At 43.7% G+C, this 18,656-nt stretch overlaps 1 protein-coding gene across 3 annotated transcripts in view; it reads right to left on the bottom strand.

Moving 5' to 3' along the window:
• Positions 1–7,111: 7,111 nt before the first annotated feature.
• Positions 7,112–18,656, bottom strand: part of RAB11FIP4 (RAB11 family interacting protein 4) — a 69,528-nt gene continuing 57,983 nt past the window's right edge. For 2 of the 3 annotated variants that reach the window (XM_044983573.1, XM_044983572.1), the window contains exons 7-13: positions 17,169–17,272; positions 16,416–16,556; positions 14,886–14,967; positions 13,941–14,078; positions 13,229–13,387; positions 11,750–11,893; positions 7,113–9,025 (exon numbers count right to left, since the gene is read on the bottom strand). In XM_044983573.1, coding sequence (XP_044839508.1) covers positions 8,909–9,025; positions 11,750–11,893; positions 13,229–13,387; positions 13,941–14,078; positions 14,886–14,967; positions 16,416–16,556; positions 17,169–17,272 — 885 coding nt within the window. In that variant the 3' untranslated portion in view covers positions 7,113–8,908. Of the gene's footprint in view, positions 9,026–11,749; positions 11,894–13,228; positions 13,388–13,940; positions 14,079–14,885; positions 14,968–16,415; positions 16,557–17,168; positions 17,273–18,656 lie in introns of all 3 variants that reach the window. The other variant, XM_044983571.1, reaches the window with a different exon arrangement.

The raw sequence follows: 18,656 nt of genomic DNA, 5'->3' as shown, positions 1-18,656 counted from the left end.
GCTAGGCTAAGCTACATGGTGAGGCTCTGTCTTGCAAATATAGGTTTGAATCATGGCATTTAACTAGGTTGCTATGCAGAGCAGGAGAGAAAAGCTAGAGGAATGTCTTAGTGCGGCCTCACTCTGGACTGGTTTAGGGCTGATCTACACTGTAGATTGAACTACCAAGGCAACTGGCTGAAAGATGGTCCATGTAGCACAGCGTGGATCTTAATTGTCTTCAGTAACCATGTTATTGCTGTGGATGGCAATAGCCTGGTTACTGAACGTGATTAAAGTCCCAAGAGTTTTAATATCTAAAAATTCCCGGATGTGAAGCATTTCAGATGTATTCTCCTCCAGTTGTTTAAAACGGGCACCCTAAAGCACTCCGATATCATGGTGGTGGGCACGGTCTGAGCACCGAGACGGGCACATGCTCTTCTGTGCAGCAGTGAAAAGGTTAAGTGATGCCCAAGGACACGGGCGTGGTAGAGGATGTGCTCTGGTGAGATCCAGTTAAAAAAAGTTCCTCCCCTGCTTACTGGAGCAACTGCCAGTAAATTATATAGCACGATGGATTTTATCGACTCAAACTACAGATTAATGGCACGAGTTGTGAAGGGTTTAATCGGTTCTAGGATTTAAAGATGCATTGTCTGATGGTGGTGATCAAGCCGTTCTAAACGACTAGTGTAGAGAAGGCAGTGAATTCCCTTAACAGCAGCAACGTTGAACAGCTCAGCATGATTTAAGATTATACACGGCCATGTCTGGACTTTTAGAACAGGTCAGTTAGCTGGCCTCTGCTACCATCATACCTTTAAATCCTAGTCAAGGTAAACCTTTACAGGGCAACCTGGCTAGTGATTTGTAAGCCAAGTGATGGTAGCCAGCAAGTGTGAATGGGCATTTGGAAGCCTGACTCTTCCTGCATGGAGTTTATTTACTCTGAGCTCTGGACATGATCCAGAGTCCATTGAATAGATAAGTGCTGCACCTTATCTTTCCGGTGGCTGCCAAAAGTCACTTTAATATTATCCTCACCAATGCTTTACACTATATAGCTCTCTCAGCATGTATTTATCTCTCAAAATCATGCAATAAAAGCAACTACCCTCCCAGTCTATTGGTATGAGCTTCTACCCTCCCAGTCTATTCAGGATGACTGCTTCATGTTTGCTTCCCCGCAGCTCTCTTAAAAGCTTGCCCATGCAAAATTCACATCATGGATCATGCCCAAGACAGGACTGCAGAATTGCACCCTAAATAGATTTGGGCTCTGCTTACATGTACAGGCTTTTAGGTTCAGATACCTTGCAAAGAAGGATTTATACCTAAGAAATGTGTGGCTAGAGTTCTTGCTATTGAATGATGGGCATCAGCTCTAAGCAAAAGGGAGCTAAACGCACACTCCCTAGTCTCTCTTGCATGAGAGCATGTGCTACCCAAGTCTATTTGGGAGCGAGTATCAAGCGTCTCTTGCTATTGTGGCAGTTCTTCCCATCTGCAACAGCAAGTGCTAAACATCCACATCAGACCAATCATCAAAACTATTCAGCTAAATGAAGTTTGCCCACATACTTTGTTACAGAGGCCCTCTTCACCCCGGCCAAAGAAATTAGACTAACACCTCTGTATTAGCCCAAAGCACAGTTCACTACAGAGCCACTAACTAGAGCTGGTCACATTTCTTGAAATTGGTAACATTTTGACCTTTGGAAAAATTCACTAGAAATGTTGGCAAAATTTTGGATCTCCCCCAACACTTTTTTTTTTAAACCAGCTCTCGTGCAAACACTCTTTCCTTGGTCAATGTAAATAGGCCCATTAAGCCCTTACCTACAATAGGCTTTTTTCTCCTCTAAAACCTCCTCTCATTGTTGCTACTGCTGGCTCATCTCCATCAGTGATAGCAGCAGTGGGGCTCTAACACAGACAAGCTACTGGGGTCAGCTGGTGTTTCAAGCACTGTATCATTTAAACCTGCTCGGAGCAGGGCAGGGCAGCATGATGGTTCCAACTCCAGCATCCAGTCTACATTAGTGTTCCTGTTGGTGCTATCACATGTTGCGCTAAGCCAGTGGTAGGAACAGTGGGGGAAATCCTACCAGATACCTCCAGAGACGTAAGACCCATCACGCAAAAACCCACCACCTTATGGACTTGAATATTCAGTCTCCGCACTCTACCTTCTCAGCCCTGGAAACAGGTGCTCCATAGCCTGGCTGAGACAACTGGATAATGCAGGCAGCTTGAAGCACTGCTCCCCTTGTAGCTTAAGGACCCAATCGTGCATTCCTTGGACAGCCAAACCTCAAGTCAGTGGGAGTTTTGACTGCCCAAGGAATGCAGGATCAATCCCCAAAGAGGAGATTCAAGTCATTCTCATACCTTTCCTAAAATCTGTCATTCAGCACCGAAAAACCTCCTCAAACAGGTTGCTATTAACATACACAAGCTATCAATAATTTGCCTTGTTCTGTAGGTAAACAAATCTGTGCTAAGGGCCCTTAACCTTCCACAGACTTGAATTTGCCCCTGGTAAGTTTCTGATCAGATCCATCTATCTGATTTAGAAAATGGAATGACACCAATTACAGCTCCACTAGGCAAAACAACATGATGGAATTCATCAGAGCAGGTAAAAGGGCCAGTTTTTTTATGGGAAATTTGAACAAAAATGTAAATTTTTTACCCTTTTTTATCCTCCTTTCCTGGTATCAGAATAGAAACAGGAATAGGGTGGAGGAGGGAGTGGAAGAAATATTTTTAAACATTTTAAAGAAAAAGAAAATACCATTTTCCTTCAAAGTGTCTGACAATTTTTTTTTACCAGCTCTAATAATCTAAGATAAGAACCCACAAACCCAGTTCAGCCAATGTGCGCACCAACATAACATACTCTTTGCTTAAGTTAAGTTACCAACGTGTTTCATTTGTAGGCGTTCAGCTGACCTCACAAAAGTACAAGAGGAAAAATAAAAGTCCCGCCAAAGAGCCTGTAGAGACAGAACAAAACATTGTACGTCAAGGTTACAGAACGCAACCCCCTAATGCATCCTGTAACCCATATCAACCTCTACACACATACAAAGTTTCATTAACACCCCTCTGCCCTCCCGCAACTTGCTGTGCATCAAGTAACAAACAGCTGTTGAGATCAATAATCCTCTATTTAAAAGTATTAAAACCATATGCACTACACAACAGGAATGAAATGGAAGCATTAACGTTACAGTTTAGTTGTGTTACACAGTGACTGCCATGCCCTTTCGATGACTTTCTGGGAGCAGCTACCGTAACAACACTTGATACATAGATGACCAGTATGACTTACACTGAGCAATCTGCTCCCAGAAAGTGTGATCCAACTCCTGTGGAATCCAACAGGCCATTTTGCCATTGATTCAATGGGAGTTCGATCAGGCCCTTGAAAACACTACACAAATGAGGGTTTCTTTTCCCCTTTGCTTAAAGGATGACAGACAACCTTGTATTTGCTGATACTTAAATCGGAGAAGTTAATGTATTAATTTTTTAAAATTCCAATATGCTTGACACTTATCCCAGGTTACTGGACCTAAGCCAGAGAGGACATTTAATACTGACTTTTCTTATTAACCCACTTCCCCAGCTGGGTCAGCGTGTTATTACAGGGCACACTCCTCATTTCTACATTAGCGTTAGTGTCCTAAACTGCCAATGTAAGTATAACTGGCCAAATTCTTCGCTGGTGTTGACTAGACAGGTCCATTAACTTAAACAGTACTACACCATTTTATACCAGCAGAAATTCGGACCTTCCTCTCTCATTAGTGTCCTAAGTGGATTAATTAAACTATAGTAATTCTTCTGTAGAGCTGGTTGAAAAAAACCTGAATTCACTCCCGCCAGAAAAAAACCTGCCTTGGAAAAGTAAGCTTTTTAATTGGACTTTTTTCCCCCCCATTCCACCTCCTACAGATCTGCTCAGAAAAAAAAAAAAGTCAGGGGGGTGGGCATGTGAAAGTTTGTCAATCAATGTCAATTTTTTAAAGTGAAAATTTCCAACCAACTCTAGGGTTCCGTTTCAGAACTAATAAAACTGAAAGGATTCAAAATATATGAAACATTCCCTCTCCTTCCCTTGTCAGTACAAGTTAAAGTTTCTTGGCCAGAACCTCAGCTGGTATAAATCTGTGGCACTCCACTGAAATTAAAACTAAATATGTATCAATTGGAGAACCGGCCCTCAACATGTAACTACTGACAAAGGATTTGAGGCTTGATTTCAATGATACTGAAACAAATAAACAAACCGTGCTTTTCCCACAACAGTCTGTGTTTAGTATTTGAGTGCGACTTCTGGCAAGAAGTAAACTGTCTTTTTCCATTGCGCGCACACACACAAAAAAAAAACCCCTTTGCATTTAGGTTGACCTCAGTGTTGCTTTAGCTTGAGGATCTGAAGCAGAGAGAACTTGCTCCATGTAAGGAGCAGATAAATACAGATATGGTATCTTGGACAGAATTTAGGCTGTCAGTCAAAAAGCTCAATTTCAGTATAGAAATGTTCATTGTATTGGGGTATTATTAGAATGGAGAGGTACTGCAACATTAAAAACTGGACTGATTAATACTTTAATCTGAGTTTGAAATCATCTACCCAGCAAGATAAATCATTGCTCAGTAAATATGGCACAGATGACTGTACTGGCCCAGTCCTATGGATGCCAACATCAGTGACTTTCCTCTGGTGAAGTCCAATGGGACTAGTCATACCACTGGTTACACACATGCTTGAGTGTTTGCAGGCTCAGGCAGTGTGTGTAAAATACAGACTAGATCCTAGGTCCTGCCCCAGGCAGGCAGCAGAAACTGCTTGCATCTCCCCTGCTATGTGGTTGGGAGGGGAGTCAGAAAGCCAGCACAGCTGGGAGCTACAACTGGGGGTCTCCTCCCCACTCTGCCAAAGTTGTTCTACAGGGCCAGAGTCTCTGCTGTGTCCAAGCTCAGATGTTAATAGCAGGTTGTGCTCCCCTAAGGCTCTGTCAAGGTAATGACTCCTCATTACTGATGTGACATTGCATCGTATATAGGAAAAAACTCTTTTGTCCCAAGGCTTGTGTGCAAAAGACAACTTGGTCTTACCCATGTCACTAGTTACTGCAGATCTAATATTAGACCTAAGTTGCCTGAACTACAGCTTTGTTTTTTAGAATAGTGACTCCTGAGAGAAAATAAATTTCTTCATTCAGAAAAAGGTAACATTAAAAATAAATACACAAACTATCACATCAAGTAATTCTCCTCAGGCGTGGAAATGTAATTGCCTTTTATGCAATCAAAACCTATTTAAGGCAACGGTTTTAGAGCACTATGGATTGAGGAACAGATTTTCAAGTTCTTAGCACCCAGCAGCTGCCCACTCACCTGCTAAACACTTTTAAAAATCTAGCCATAAGCATGAAATTGACCTATGTGTACAGGTAGCTCAAATGCTATTGTGAGGATTTAAGTGAAACAGACTATTTACCGCTCATATAAATTCTCTGCACAGGGGTGAGTTTGACCCTAATTATGTACGGCCCAATCCTGCATCCATTGAACTCCAGGGGAGTTTTGCTATTGAGTTCAATGTGAGCAGGATCAGGCTTTCAGCTGCTAAAATATCCAATTTAATAATTTTCTATTAACCAAAACCTGAAGCCCTTATTCACTCTTTACTCAAACCACCAACTGACTGGCCCTACCCTAATAAAGGCTTTTAAAGTGTTATATTACAAAATTCTGAATGTTGGACTTTGTTTATTTAAAAGAAAAATGTTTGAAAACCTGAGTATTTCCCTTAATATTTAAATAAGGGAACATTTTCCAATTTGAAACAGCAGTAGCTTCATCTACACTGGCAAATTTCATTGCTTTAGAATGGTAAAAATGCACCTTAGCACAGTTACAGACGAGGACCACTGGGTCTAGTATTGCGTCTGCTAGTTGTAGCTTACCCCAAGGGCCACCTAAACCTAGATGACATCTTAAGGTTAATTATGACCCGCTCACATGACTTTAAAACACAGGCTAGTCCACGTCTAGGCAGAGGGACAGATCCACGGCACAGACTCAGAGGCAGCACAAAGCAGGTGGAAACTTCAGTGCCGAAGCACAGCGAAGCGGCGCCATAACAAGGGCGAGGTGAGTGAGGCACTTGTCTCGGGCGCGCAAAGCGGAGGGGCGCAGCTCTATTGCGATCAGCGGCGCTTCGGCAGCAGCTCTACCGCCACCGCTTCTTTGGCGGCAATTCGGCAACGGGGCCCCGAGTCCCTGTCGGAGGGAAGAACCAGTCGCCGAATGGCCACCGCCGCTTTGTTCATTCTTCGGCGGCAAGTCCCTGAATCCCTCTCGGCAAGAAGGACCCGCCGCCAAATTGCCGCCGAAGAACGAATGAAGCAGCAGTGGCCATTCGGCGGCAGGTCCTTCCTTCCGACAGGGACTCAGGGCCCTGCTACCAAATTGCCGCCGTAGAGCCTGGAGCCAGCCCTTGCCTTGGGTGCAAAAATTCCTTGTGATGGCTCTGCAGCGAAGGATCCTTCCACTAGAGGGAAATCCTTGGGTAGAATTAAGCTGGCACAGCCGTTTCAACCTCATCCGTTGCCCTATCAGTCCCCTTATAGGGGAAGCAAGGAGTGGGGAAGAGGATGATGCGCTGCCTGATCTCCTACGGTGGAACCAGTGCAAGACCGCCAGATCCTGTGTAATTTAGCATAGTTACTGTGGATTCAATTTTGCCCTCTGGCTGCTCCAAAATCAGGGGAGTAAAGGGGTTGCTTAGAGAGATCCCTTCTCCCTAATCTCCTCTGCTAAGAATCTATCCTTAAGTGTTTAATGTTAAACACCAAAATGACATTTTTCCAGTAGAGATGAGCCCTTATACAGTTCACCCAGGCCTGAAAGGACAATTACATTTTCATCATTAGCCTCCTCCAGTCCCATGGCCTACCTAGAGCTTAACCACTGATGGATTCAAACAAACAACTAAATTGGTTTTATGGTCTTGCCTTCAGGAAAGCCCATTTTCAGTGCTTCCCCACACCTGCCTGTTACTCCAATCAGATATCACTGAAGGCAAGAGTACAGCAGCTGCAGAAAATATATATCTATATTTACATCAGTAACACATGCTCTAGGTATTCAGATTACGGAAAAAATGCATTACATACACAAACAAAAATACATAAAGACAATGGTAGGGTGAGACAAACTGCCAACAGCAAGTATATACAGAAAATCAGTCATATCTACTGCAACAGTCCATTTCCAAGGAGTGTGTTAAAACAAACAAGAAAATATCTCTATGCACGTAGGCAAAAGCCAGGTATTTGATTACAGAGAAATGGACCAGAGAGTTTCCCTGCTTCTGCCAATTGGTATGAAACAAAGGGTGGATTTTTTCCTCCCCAACCCGTTTAAGTTTAAAGCATGTAAATTTTTTTAGTTTTTTTTTTTTTAAACAAATGTTTAGTGCTTGGAATAAAATTCCACAGCATTTAACTTCTAGCTGATTTTACTTTTAGTTAAAAGGTCTTAATTCTACAAGAAATGGACCCAATTCAGGAAGCACGTAAATGGTGTTTAAACCCATCCCTAGTCAGGACCGCACTTATGCAAGTGCTTAACTTTAAGCATATCCTTAACTCCAATGGGATCGAAGTACAGTATCTGCTCAAAGCTAAGCAAGTGCTTATGTACTTTCCTGATTCAGAGCATATGAATGTGCGCGTAGTCAGACAGGAGATATAGTATTTGGGATGGGTAATCTGGGTGGTGAATGCAAGCTCTTGTGCAGTGTGTTCCACCCCCAACCCCACTGTTTCACATTACCTGTTACTGGTGTCTTAAGTGTGCTTTCTACTTTTAACCGTTCAAAGGTTAAATTAGTTTACATCAGGGATTAACCAACAACAAAACTGTAGGAGGATCCCACCATTCTCTCTCTCTCCCCCCCCGCCTCCCCCCATGAGTGCAACAGTGTGCTTTGGTGGTGGGGAAGGGAATTAAGCTAATTGTTTAAGTTAAAGTTTTTCTTTAAAATAATGAAGTGGATTTGCATGCAGTCCGTAACATTTAAAAGAAATAGAATGTGTTCCCTGGTTGAAGCCTTAAAATGCAGAGGAGTAGGATCCCAGAATTAATTTTAAAATGGCCCAGTGATAAACCCCTGAAAATAAGGGCATACATTGCAATGCCTCAATGCTATAGGGACCCAGGCACAATACATACACATGCACACACTAGACAACAGACTGGCAATCATCCTGACGTTGGATATGTGGCCTTCATATTAAAAGCACTTTTTGCTGACAGTGGCAAACAAGTGGATGGTGTTTTGACATGGATATTAACAATTCTGCAGTTTGATCCCCTCCCCCAGATATATTTTTTTTTAAAAGGTCCAGGTTTGACCAAAGGTTTATTTTTACCTCTTTGTGGTTTCAGTAGTAAAGCTCTGGCAAAGCTAAATTCAACAGAGAGTGATGTAGTCAGCACCAGTCAGGAATCACACCTGGATATGTCCAATTTTTGGGAGTACCCTCATTCATTTGAAAGAATGAAAGAGTAATTCTTGTTCTTAAAGGGAGGGGGAGACATCCATATGTTTCCATTGTATTTCACCCTTACAACCAGAGGTAGAGTCATTATGTCCAGTAGCTAAAACACCGTGATCCAGTTATACTGTTATTACATTAATATACAGTAGCGATCTTGTCAGATATCGAAAGTGCATGAACGAATCAAGCCAATTTGATGACTCACAGATAAGTGTACCAGACATCATATAAAACATACCACACTCACACATAAGATATATATAGAATCATTTACAGTATCAGAGTGATGTTTAGATCCAGTGGCATGTGCAGAAATATCAGGCAATTGCTTTTTTTGTCCTTCAATTTTTTATTTCCAGGATAGATGGGTTGTGGTCTAGGATGGCCAAAATAATCTTGTCCATATACTGTCGCAATCTGTAGTTTATTTCCTCCTGTTCTTTAAGAGCTTCCATGAGCTGAAACAAAAATTCCCAAGTTAAGTAACTAATGCAAAACGTCACTCCTACCTACAGCACTGTGCAAATTAAAATTAGATAAGGCTTGGCCTCGGGTCACCTTTGTATGAAAAAAATTACTCATTGCCTCTAATGATTCTCTGCTCTCCCTCACCCCAACAGATTGCAAAGTGAAGACACAAAAAGGTAGATAAGTATCCCCATTATGCAGATAGTATCCCCATTATGCAGATAACATGGGGACTTATGTCTGGGTAACTTATATCACTCAGCGGGGTGGTATATTCATCCCCCTAAGTGACATAAATTCTGCCGACATGAGCGTTGGTGTAGACACTGCTAAGCCGGCGGGAGATTTTCTCCTGCTGACAGCTTCTGCCGCTCGCGGGAGGTGGTTTTATTATACCAACAGGAGAGCTCTGTTGGCAGACAGCGTCTTCACCAGATGCGCTGCAGCGGAGTAGTTGCAGTGCTGTGTGTGTAGACATGCCCCTAAGTCCCGCTGAGCAAGTTACTTGTGTCAGGGGCACAGCTGTAAATAGAATCCAGGGCTCCCGACCCATAGCCCGGTGTTCTATCCACTAGCCCATACTGCCTGCTCCTGAATAAGTACATGTCTGTTTCCTCATCTTAGCGTGTACATTAATGAAAACCTTTTTAAAGCATTCCTACATCTGTAGAAAAAAAGATGCTGTAAATACAGAGTGTGAGAATTATAACATATATAATGTTTTGAGGCCACAGTTTCCTGTCCAAATAAAAAAGGATCGATTTGAAATCATCAATAATGCACCTTTGGTGTTATATTAATGTGCAGGGAAAATGTATATTTTGTCCTTTCACCTAAGCTCTTAGCATCTGAGAGCATCTTTAGTTCATTTCAAGACAAGTTGCTTTATACACACAGTATGTTTAGGCTGAGGTTTTCAAGGCTGTCTAAGAGATTTGGATGCCCAGTGCTCATTAAAATTAATGGGTTTGGGGCATCCAGTTCTATTAGGTGGCCTTTAAAATCTCAGGCCAAAATTATTACGATAAAAAAAAATTCCATCAGTGTTTAACAGGTCTGAAATTTAATAAACATGGTCCACTAAGTTATGGTGACAGCAGGACGTTTGTCAAGCAAAGACACAAGATGCGTCTTTTTTGGGGAGAGGAAAACCAGAAATAAAGAGTTAGTTGTGGCAGCCTACGTGGATTCTTTTGGTCAGACTAGAAGCAAAATCACAGGCTGATATTGTGAGTGAGAAGAAGGTCTGAAGGCTCAGCTGCCTCTTTGAGAGATTAGCAGGGCAGGTTGTGATGCTGAGATGCCAAAAGCTGTCCAGTGACAGTGATTCAGTGCCCAGTTTAAGGCATGAGTTTTTGAAAAAGTCCTAAGGACCCACTCTCTGAAAAAAATCAGTCTCTTGGATATCAGTTTCTGGTGTCTCTATTTACATCTAAAAATTGGGATGCCCCAGAAAAATCACTAGTCACTTTGGAAAATCTTGGCCAACATCTCCAGGTCTCCAACTGGATGGGAATATAGGTTTATCATATATAATTCAACACAACTGTAGTTTGCATTCCTGTTGAGATACGCCCTCTTTATTCTCTCGAGCCAGGGGTTTGTTTTGGTTTTTTTAAATGTGCCTCTTAGAGCTCATCTCTGTAGAGAATGTGTCTGATTCTTCCCCTCCTTCCCTGATCAAAATTGCATTGTTTGAATAAACCATAGCAATTAACAAGGAGACAGGGGAGTCGAGCAGGACCACTCTGGAGCATGCTACTCAGTATTAGACAGTGATCCAGAAGTTCTGCATTAATACTAATAAGATTGAAGACTGGATACAGGACTTATTTTGGTGGCAGCAAAAACAGTTTGTCTTACTCTGAGGCGAGGTCTACACCATCACCTACTTCAGTACAACTAATGTTGCTGAGGGGTGTGACTATACCACCCATTGACACAACTATCACCTCTCAGAGAGGTGGATTTATTCTGCCGATGGGAGAGCTCTCTCCTGTTGGCATAGAGCATCTTCACCGGACCCACTGCAGCAGCACCGCTGTAGTGCTGCTAGTGTAGACTAGCCCTGAGAAAAATTCCATCAACTGACATCGCACAATCATTCTCCACAAGTCCCTGGTTCAGCAAGGTACGTAAGCACTGGTTAGTTAAAATATGCAGTATGGTTTAGAGCTTCTTAGCAACTTGGAGGTGTGCTGGGTTTTCACAAGCTGTGCCAGCTGAAAACGAGGAGCCAATGTGTAAACTCAGTTTGAAGCATGAGCAAAATTCTCTCTCGGTTATACAGGAGTAAATCCGAAGTCACTCCTCTGAAGTTAATGGAGTTACTCCAGCTTGACAGTGGAATAAATCAGATCAGAAAAACTGGACCCGCACTTGAAGTAGTGAGATACCATAAGGCACCTGCTAAACAGTGTCTGTAACAGCGGTCAGTGCCTTAAATGGATAGGCTTTGGATTCAGTGCTGCCATCCTTTGAAACAAACCTGTGTTAAGATGGGATTTCTCTATTATTTTGATTATAATGAAACTAGTTGGATGATGCTAAAATAAGCATCTGAAAATATCACTAGATTTAGCTACACTCCTAATTCCTGGCAAAACAGGAGTTATGTTGCTGATTTGTCTGTGTAAGAATTTTCGCCTTGACAGTTAATCTGGTCTCACTTTTACATTTTGGGATTAGCATGGTTTTGCTCTCAGTTGCATTACCTCATCTCTTGATGCAGAGTCGATTTCAGCAGCCAGTGATTGGGCTTTTGTCTGTGTTGCAAAGAGATTCTTAGCTTCGTAAAGACTAAGACTTAGGATCTGTCCATTAAGGTCATCATTCTGGTCACGAAGTTTCTGATTCTCCTATTAAAATAGGAAAGAAAATGGAATGGAGTTTTCATGAAAAGAAAGAAAATCCGCTCAGGTAACATGAAAGTGAACATCACTTTTGTTTTGCATGTCACTATCCGCTGTTCTAAGATATGCCCTTTACAACGGTACCTCTAAGAATGGGCAAACACTGAAGGGTTTCAGAGAAAGACCTAAATTCCACATTGTGGAATGTGACAGAGCCTTCACAGAAGACGTTTCCTACTGATCCCAGCTGTGGATCAGCTTCCATGCCAAGCGTGATAAGCTTTAAAAAAAACCCACCCATGTGTATCTTCACTTTGTTCAGCCACTTAGTACAGAAAATGGAAAAACTATCATCCCTATCTTCATCTGTGTCTTCAAACATGATTATATTACTATACACCTTCCAATTTTGGAGACAGTCTTCAAGCAACTAGACTCCAGTCAGGCTTCTTCTGATGACCCCGAGAACTCAGTCATATTGGGGAGAAAAATACAGACACAGACAAAAGTGCCCCAACTTTAATCTCCAATTTGCCTTTATTATTTTGTGCCCCCAAGTTGGCAAAACTTCCTGTGTGCACAGATACCATGTTTACTTGTGCATGGATTGCTGTTAATGTCTAGTCCATATAGCACCAGGGTCCCCAAACTGTGGGGCACAAATCCCACCCCCGGGGGGGCGCACAGCAGGGAAAGAGGGAGAACCACCCAGCCCCACTCTGCCCCCAGCTCTGCTCCAGCCCTGTCCCCACCTCTCAGCCATGGCTCCGTTCCTGCGGCTTCTGCTCCTGGCCCCAGCCTTTGCTCCTGGCTGCAGCTCTGCTCCCAGCCCCTGGCCGTGGTTCTGTTCTCGCTCCAGCCCCAGACCTGCCCACAGCCTTGGCCCCCCTCCCCAGCAGCCGCAGGCCCACTCCTGGTCCCGGGGAAGGACCATGAAAAGTTTGGGGTCCACTGATATAAACGACAGCAGCCTACTACTGATGCCAGCTAACAGTTACTTCCTTAGCAAAGTGACATGGCCTAGGGATCTGAAAGTCTCCAGTTTGGATTTCATGGTCAACCCATGTGAGTCATTGCATAGGAGACACACACAAATGCATGAACATGCCTCTTGCACTATGCAGGCTGCATTTACAATCCTTTAAAAAAGCAAACAGAGCTTGGGAAGTCTTAACAAATGCAAACACTATAAAAATCCTCCATTTCAGGTCAATGAAAGTCTCTATTGGGAGTTTGTTGATAAAAGTTACAATTCGAGATATTTCTCCAGCATCTCTGCACGATTATCCAAACATCACCCCCACGGACATGAGAGGCCTGGAGACCCCCCACCCCGCTCACCTGCTTTAGCCGTTTAATTTCATGCTCCATTTCCACTTCCCTCGTTCTTGCGTTGAATTCACTCACACTAGACGAGGAGCTTCTCCCCCGGCCGGGGCGCTCACAGTCTAGCTTGTACAGCTGCAAATGCTCCAGTTCCTTTCGCAAGTCCTCAATGAGCTGCAAGGAGACGAAGACAGGATGGTCCATGTCAATAAAGAGCGACTGACCACCTGCACAAGAACTGATCAGCTCTTCAGCGCAGGGACTGCCTAGGTGATTGCAGGAGAACTGGTGCAGCGTGGCTCTGATCCAGATCGGAACAGATGGGCACTTCTGCAACACAGCCAGCCCCTCAGCACCGCTCTCGGGAAGTGCTGATCACACAGCCAGTTTATGAAGTGCACGGGTATCTAAGGAAGCTTGAAAGATACCTTCCTAGCTGCACATACTCAGAGGCACAGAGATCATGACAGACCAGCTCCAAAGTTTACAATTGCGGCAGGGACTATCATATGTGATTGCACAATGGGGCTGCCCACCTGCTCAAGGCCTCTAGGCACTCCTGCAATGCAAGGGTTAAACAATCAGTGCCCCTAGGGGAATTGCCACATCGACATTATCATCCCCAGGTCCTGCTGTGGCCGTCCTTGCACATGACAGTGCACCTGTTTTACTCACTCTTGCAAGGGAGGGCTGCCGGAGCGGGCTCTGCACCTCTGCTCATACCCACCTCCTGAGTAGCTTCCCTCTCCTTGTTAAACTCTAGTCTGTTCTGTCGCAGTTTGTCCATCATCCTTTTGTACAAGTCCATCTCGTCCTTCAGCCGCAAACTGGTGTCTTCTAACCTATCCGACATGCGTTGCCTCTCCTGAAACAAACCAGGAACTTGACAGCCAAGTTGGACCTCCCCAGCCCATCATGTTTCCATGTCATTGTTCTACACCATGCTCGTCGGCCAATGCCATTCATCAGCATGGGTGCAGCTACTCTACGCTTCTAGTTCCAGCATGGCACTAATCTCCCGGAGCTCGAGCTTTTCAGCTATCTGCATGCAGAGCTGTATTCAATCAATCCAAGTTCTGAGCGTACTAGCACTTAGCAGGATTGGGGCCACTATATAAACAAGCAGCCTCCAAGGATAACAAAAACAGGTATTTTATCGGTCAGTAACTATTCCAGAACTCTCCCGTCTGGCCATTTCTCTGCAGAGAGCTAGAAAACGGATATTTCTGCATAGTTTAGGGAGGTAATTTCTCAAAGCATAAAAGCTTAAACACAAACTTGCCATTTGAAGACAGATAACTCTCCGCCTCATCCCCTGCCATCTTGCAAAACCTTTTGGTTTTCAAACTAGTTTAGGAGAACGCAATTCATTTACCATGCTGAAAGGAAAACTCACTATGCCCCGGAGCTAATGCCTAATGAAGTCAACAGAAAGACACCCATTCATTTCAATGGGCCTTGGACAGGACTATAAAAGTCAGTCACTTTTGAAGTTCACCTCAGAAATATTCCTTTAGGTGTGTTAAGTGTCTCCCAAATCCATTTACGTTATTTTTCTCTTATTTTGGGGATTGCCAATTAAAAAACCCTATCGTTTAGTGACTGATTTTTTTGCCCTCACATCAACCATACAGCTGACTAGCAGTCACTCACTACACAGAAGTTTGATTACCTCATCTAGTTTCTCGGTTTGCGATTTCAGTCGTGTGACGGTGGTTTTGAGTTCACCATTTTCTTCTTCAAGCTGTTGAACCCTGTATAAAGACAGCGAGACCTACAGTAAACGCAATCGGCAGGGAAAGTGTGGGGGATTGAGAGAAACATGCTCCCCAGAAAACCCCTTTCATCTTGTCTCTTTATTGAATGTAGGTGTTTAAATAAGTAGGTATTTGGCTTTCTAAAATTAGTGATTCAAGGAATGAACTGGGACCAACTGTATCGGGGACTTCTCTGTGGCCTGGTTCCTTTCTATTAGGTTCTATTCGGGGTCTTATGCCTTGCCCATCCCCCTCACATCTAAATGTGCATGTGGATCTTTGGCCACTTAAACCAAGTCAGTGATTGTGCTGAAAACCACTAGGAGAAGTTTTTTTGTCTTTAAGCTGCTCATATGGACTTCCTACATTAAACTGTTGCTGAGAAAGCACTGACATGTCAATTTATGAAGCCAGTAATAAAAGGCAACTGAACTTTTATTGTCTTCTAAGCTTCTACTGGGCATCTCTTGCACAAAGACAGAATATGCAGGGCTTGACTTGCCACCCTGAACCTTCGGCAGTAATTTAACAGCATTCTAGTAGCTTTTTACACCCATTCTGCACAGGTGTAAGTAGCTTCCCAAGGACCAAGACAGCAGAGAATCAATCAGTCTCACATCCTTCCTGTCCTGGTTGAAGATGGGGATAAAATAGACACCTGTATCTATGCAGCGGCAACAAGAATAGAGCCCTTGGCCTGAGTTCTAGTTTTATGGTTGTGCTTTATAGGTTTCTTGGGCATGCCTATAGGAGGCTCTCTCTTACAGATTTTGCTTCCTCACCATATGCCAGGGCCACAGCTTGGCATCCTTCAGAGCCCAGTGCAAGGCCCTTGGCTGAATGTACATCTGGGAGAACATCTGGCAGCTGACTGCAGTTGGGTTGTTGTGTCAGCGGTGTGAGGGTAATTATTTTCCTGTTTGACTTGAGTGATGGTAGGTGCCCAGAAAGCCATTCGTGACATACATTTACATGTCACGTTCGTTCTTATGCCATAAAAGAGACACTGCCACAATGCAACTTGAGCAGGGAGTCAACAAATCTCAACTCAGGGGAAAAGCCAAGTGTATCCCATTCTCCCGTCCTTTTGGGGTATGTATAGTGTCTATCAAGTTGTTTTGCATGGGCAGACCTCTGCCAAGGGGGCTCTGAACAGGGATCAGCTGGGAGAACTGGGGTCTTGGTAATTGGTAAGTTCTTCGGGGCAGGGATCCTTCTTACACATAAAGAACCTAACATGCTTTTGGGTATTACACAACTAAGTGACTCTTCAATTATTTTACGTATCTAACCCGTAACCATCTGCACACAAGGCAACACACAATCTAGGTTCACACACTAAATGAAAAAGTGGATTACAAAAAACACATAAGGAAAACAGTCATCTGCTTCTATGTGGATCTAGACAACACATCACCCCAACTTGCCAGCTGGTATGTTTTTACCTTGTATTTAGCAGTTCAATTTCAGTGCCCTTTTCTTTTTCATACTTGCTGTATGCTTCTCTATGCCTTTTTATTTCTTCTTCCAGCGTTTGTTCAGCTGATGTCTCCTGGTCTTTCAACAGTTCTTCTAGTTCATTAACTCTAGGAAAGTCAGTCATTTTGGTAACAGTTTCAAACACTTGCCCACACACCACATTCAAGAGCATCAAACACACACACCCCTTTTATTCTATACTGATTTACCACTTAGATCTTTGTACGCATACTTCCCAGCAGCCAAAGTTAAGGAACATTTATTTCTCTATTATGGCCATTCTCTGTATTTTCTCTCTAGATGTAGGCCAGTTTCTGCCTCGAGTATGTATACCATAAAAGACATGGGGGCATTCTCTTCATAACATGATGCGAGATGACTCTCCCTGGACAGCCAGCTGCAAGCAAGTCAGATACTCTGCTTGGCAGGAGCATAACCGCTACATTGCTAAGCTTGCTTAAAGGACACAATTCACTGCACATGCAGCAAGGCTGTGCAGTTCCATTTTTTGGGCTTCCCAGATGAACAGCTCTGAGGACACTTGCTCTGTGTACGACAGTGACACGCACAAAATTCAGCTGAAAGTTCACGCTTCGTTCTATCTAAGCAGCTGGGACCCAATATTGGATTTCCACTTCCCTTTTAGTCTCACTATAGCTCTGCTCCTGAAGGTATTGCAGGGACATGACACAGAGGAAGCAGGCTGCATGTTTGATTACCTGTGAACTAGCTGCGTGTTCTCCTGTTTCAGTTTGCTCTTCAGGTCTCCATTTGTCATGTTATCGTTCTCCAGTTCGGTCACCTTTTTTTCTAAATAAGTGACCTAGAAAGAGAAGAGGGTTTGAGTCTCTTTCACACCCACCCAACCTCTGACATCTAAGCCACAACCGGGGGCAAAGCTGCACTGGGCTGCCAAAGGCAAAACAAAGGTCTGTGTTTCCAAGAGAGCAGGGGTGCATCTCGTTCTGATCCTCCCTTAAGTTCACGTCCCCAAAAACTGATCAAGGCAAATGCACAATGAACTGACACACAGAAGTGCATAGTTACCGGAATTAAATACATAGAGAAATTAAGCTACTTAGCATCACTGTGACAGACAGGCTGTCATTACTTCCTTTGCATGAATAACACTCAGCTTCTTGCAACAACGTAGCGCAATGAGATTTAGTGCTTATGAGGGTGAATCCTCCAAGCTAGGCAGCCTTGGCTTCTGCCAAAGTGACTCTCACAGGACTCCCTTGAAGGGCGCTTGTAGGCTCAGCCTGTTGGAGGGAAAGTGATGCACTGGGGCAGGGCCCCAGGCTGGAAGGCAAAGCCTGGGCTCTATACACAGCTCTGCCATGGACTTGCTGCTGCAGCTTGGGCAGGTCACAGAGGCCAAGAGAGTGTCCTAATTTCAGGTGCCCAACTTGAGATGCCTTGAGCCCGAGTTTGGATTTGGGAGTGCTCAGCTCCCGGAAAATCAAGCCCCTGTGAGGTGCCTCAGAAGTTGGGCTCAAAAATGAGGCACCTAAAGCTTGGGTTTGCTTATGTAAATTCTGGACGTAAACCCACTGGGCCTCAGCTTGGGAAACTGAGCTAAGTAGCAGCTACCTTGATAATGGAATTGACAGACCGACACATTGGGCCCAATCTCATTCCCATTAAGGCTTCTTTATGCCGCTCTGGCAGCCCAGAGGGGCCATAAGTGGATGTACTTGTCATTCATACGGACGGGATTGGTTTATCAATTTTGAAGGCCCCTTTACCCTGCCAGAGCCAGAGCACCGTTAAGGGCTTTGTTTAGATACAGAAGTTGTCCCACTATCACTATACCGGTGTAGTTAAAGCAGTACAACCGCTTGGGGTAGATGCAGTTATACTGGCATAGCTATTCTCGTGGGGGGAGGGGGAGTGGGAGGGGGAGAACAAACTATGCTGGCATAAAACACCTTTCTGTTCTCCATAACTGTACCCATGCAGGAGTTTTACTGGGATAACTACTTTAGTTTAAAAAAAACAAACAAACCCCAAACCAACCTCATGTGCAACTGAAATACCAATACAAAAGCTACGTTTTGACCAGGCATTTAGTGGAAGTGAGAATCAGACCCATTGTTGCTTTTTCGTTTTCTTGCTCAGTGAAAGGCTTACATATTAATCAAGCTTAGACTTCATCATATTTCAATAAAGAATTCTTAGCTTGTACTTTCGTTCTCTTTTTGGTT

This window comes from Mauremys mutica, chromosome 12 (genome assembly GCF_020497125.1).
Source record: "Mauremys mutica isolate MM-2020 ecotype Southern chromosome 12, ASM2049712v1, whole genome shotgun sequence".
Classification (NCBI taxonomy): Eukaryota; Metazoa; Chordata; order Testudines; family Geoemydidae; genus Mauremys; species Mauremys mutica.
This window is presented reverse-complemented; position numbering and strand designations above follow the sequence as displayed.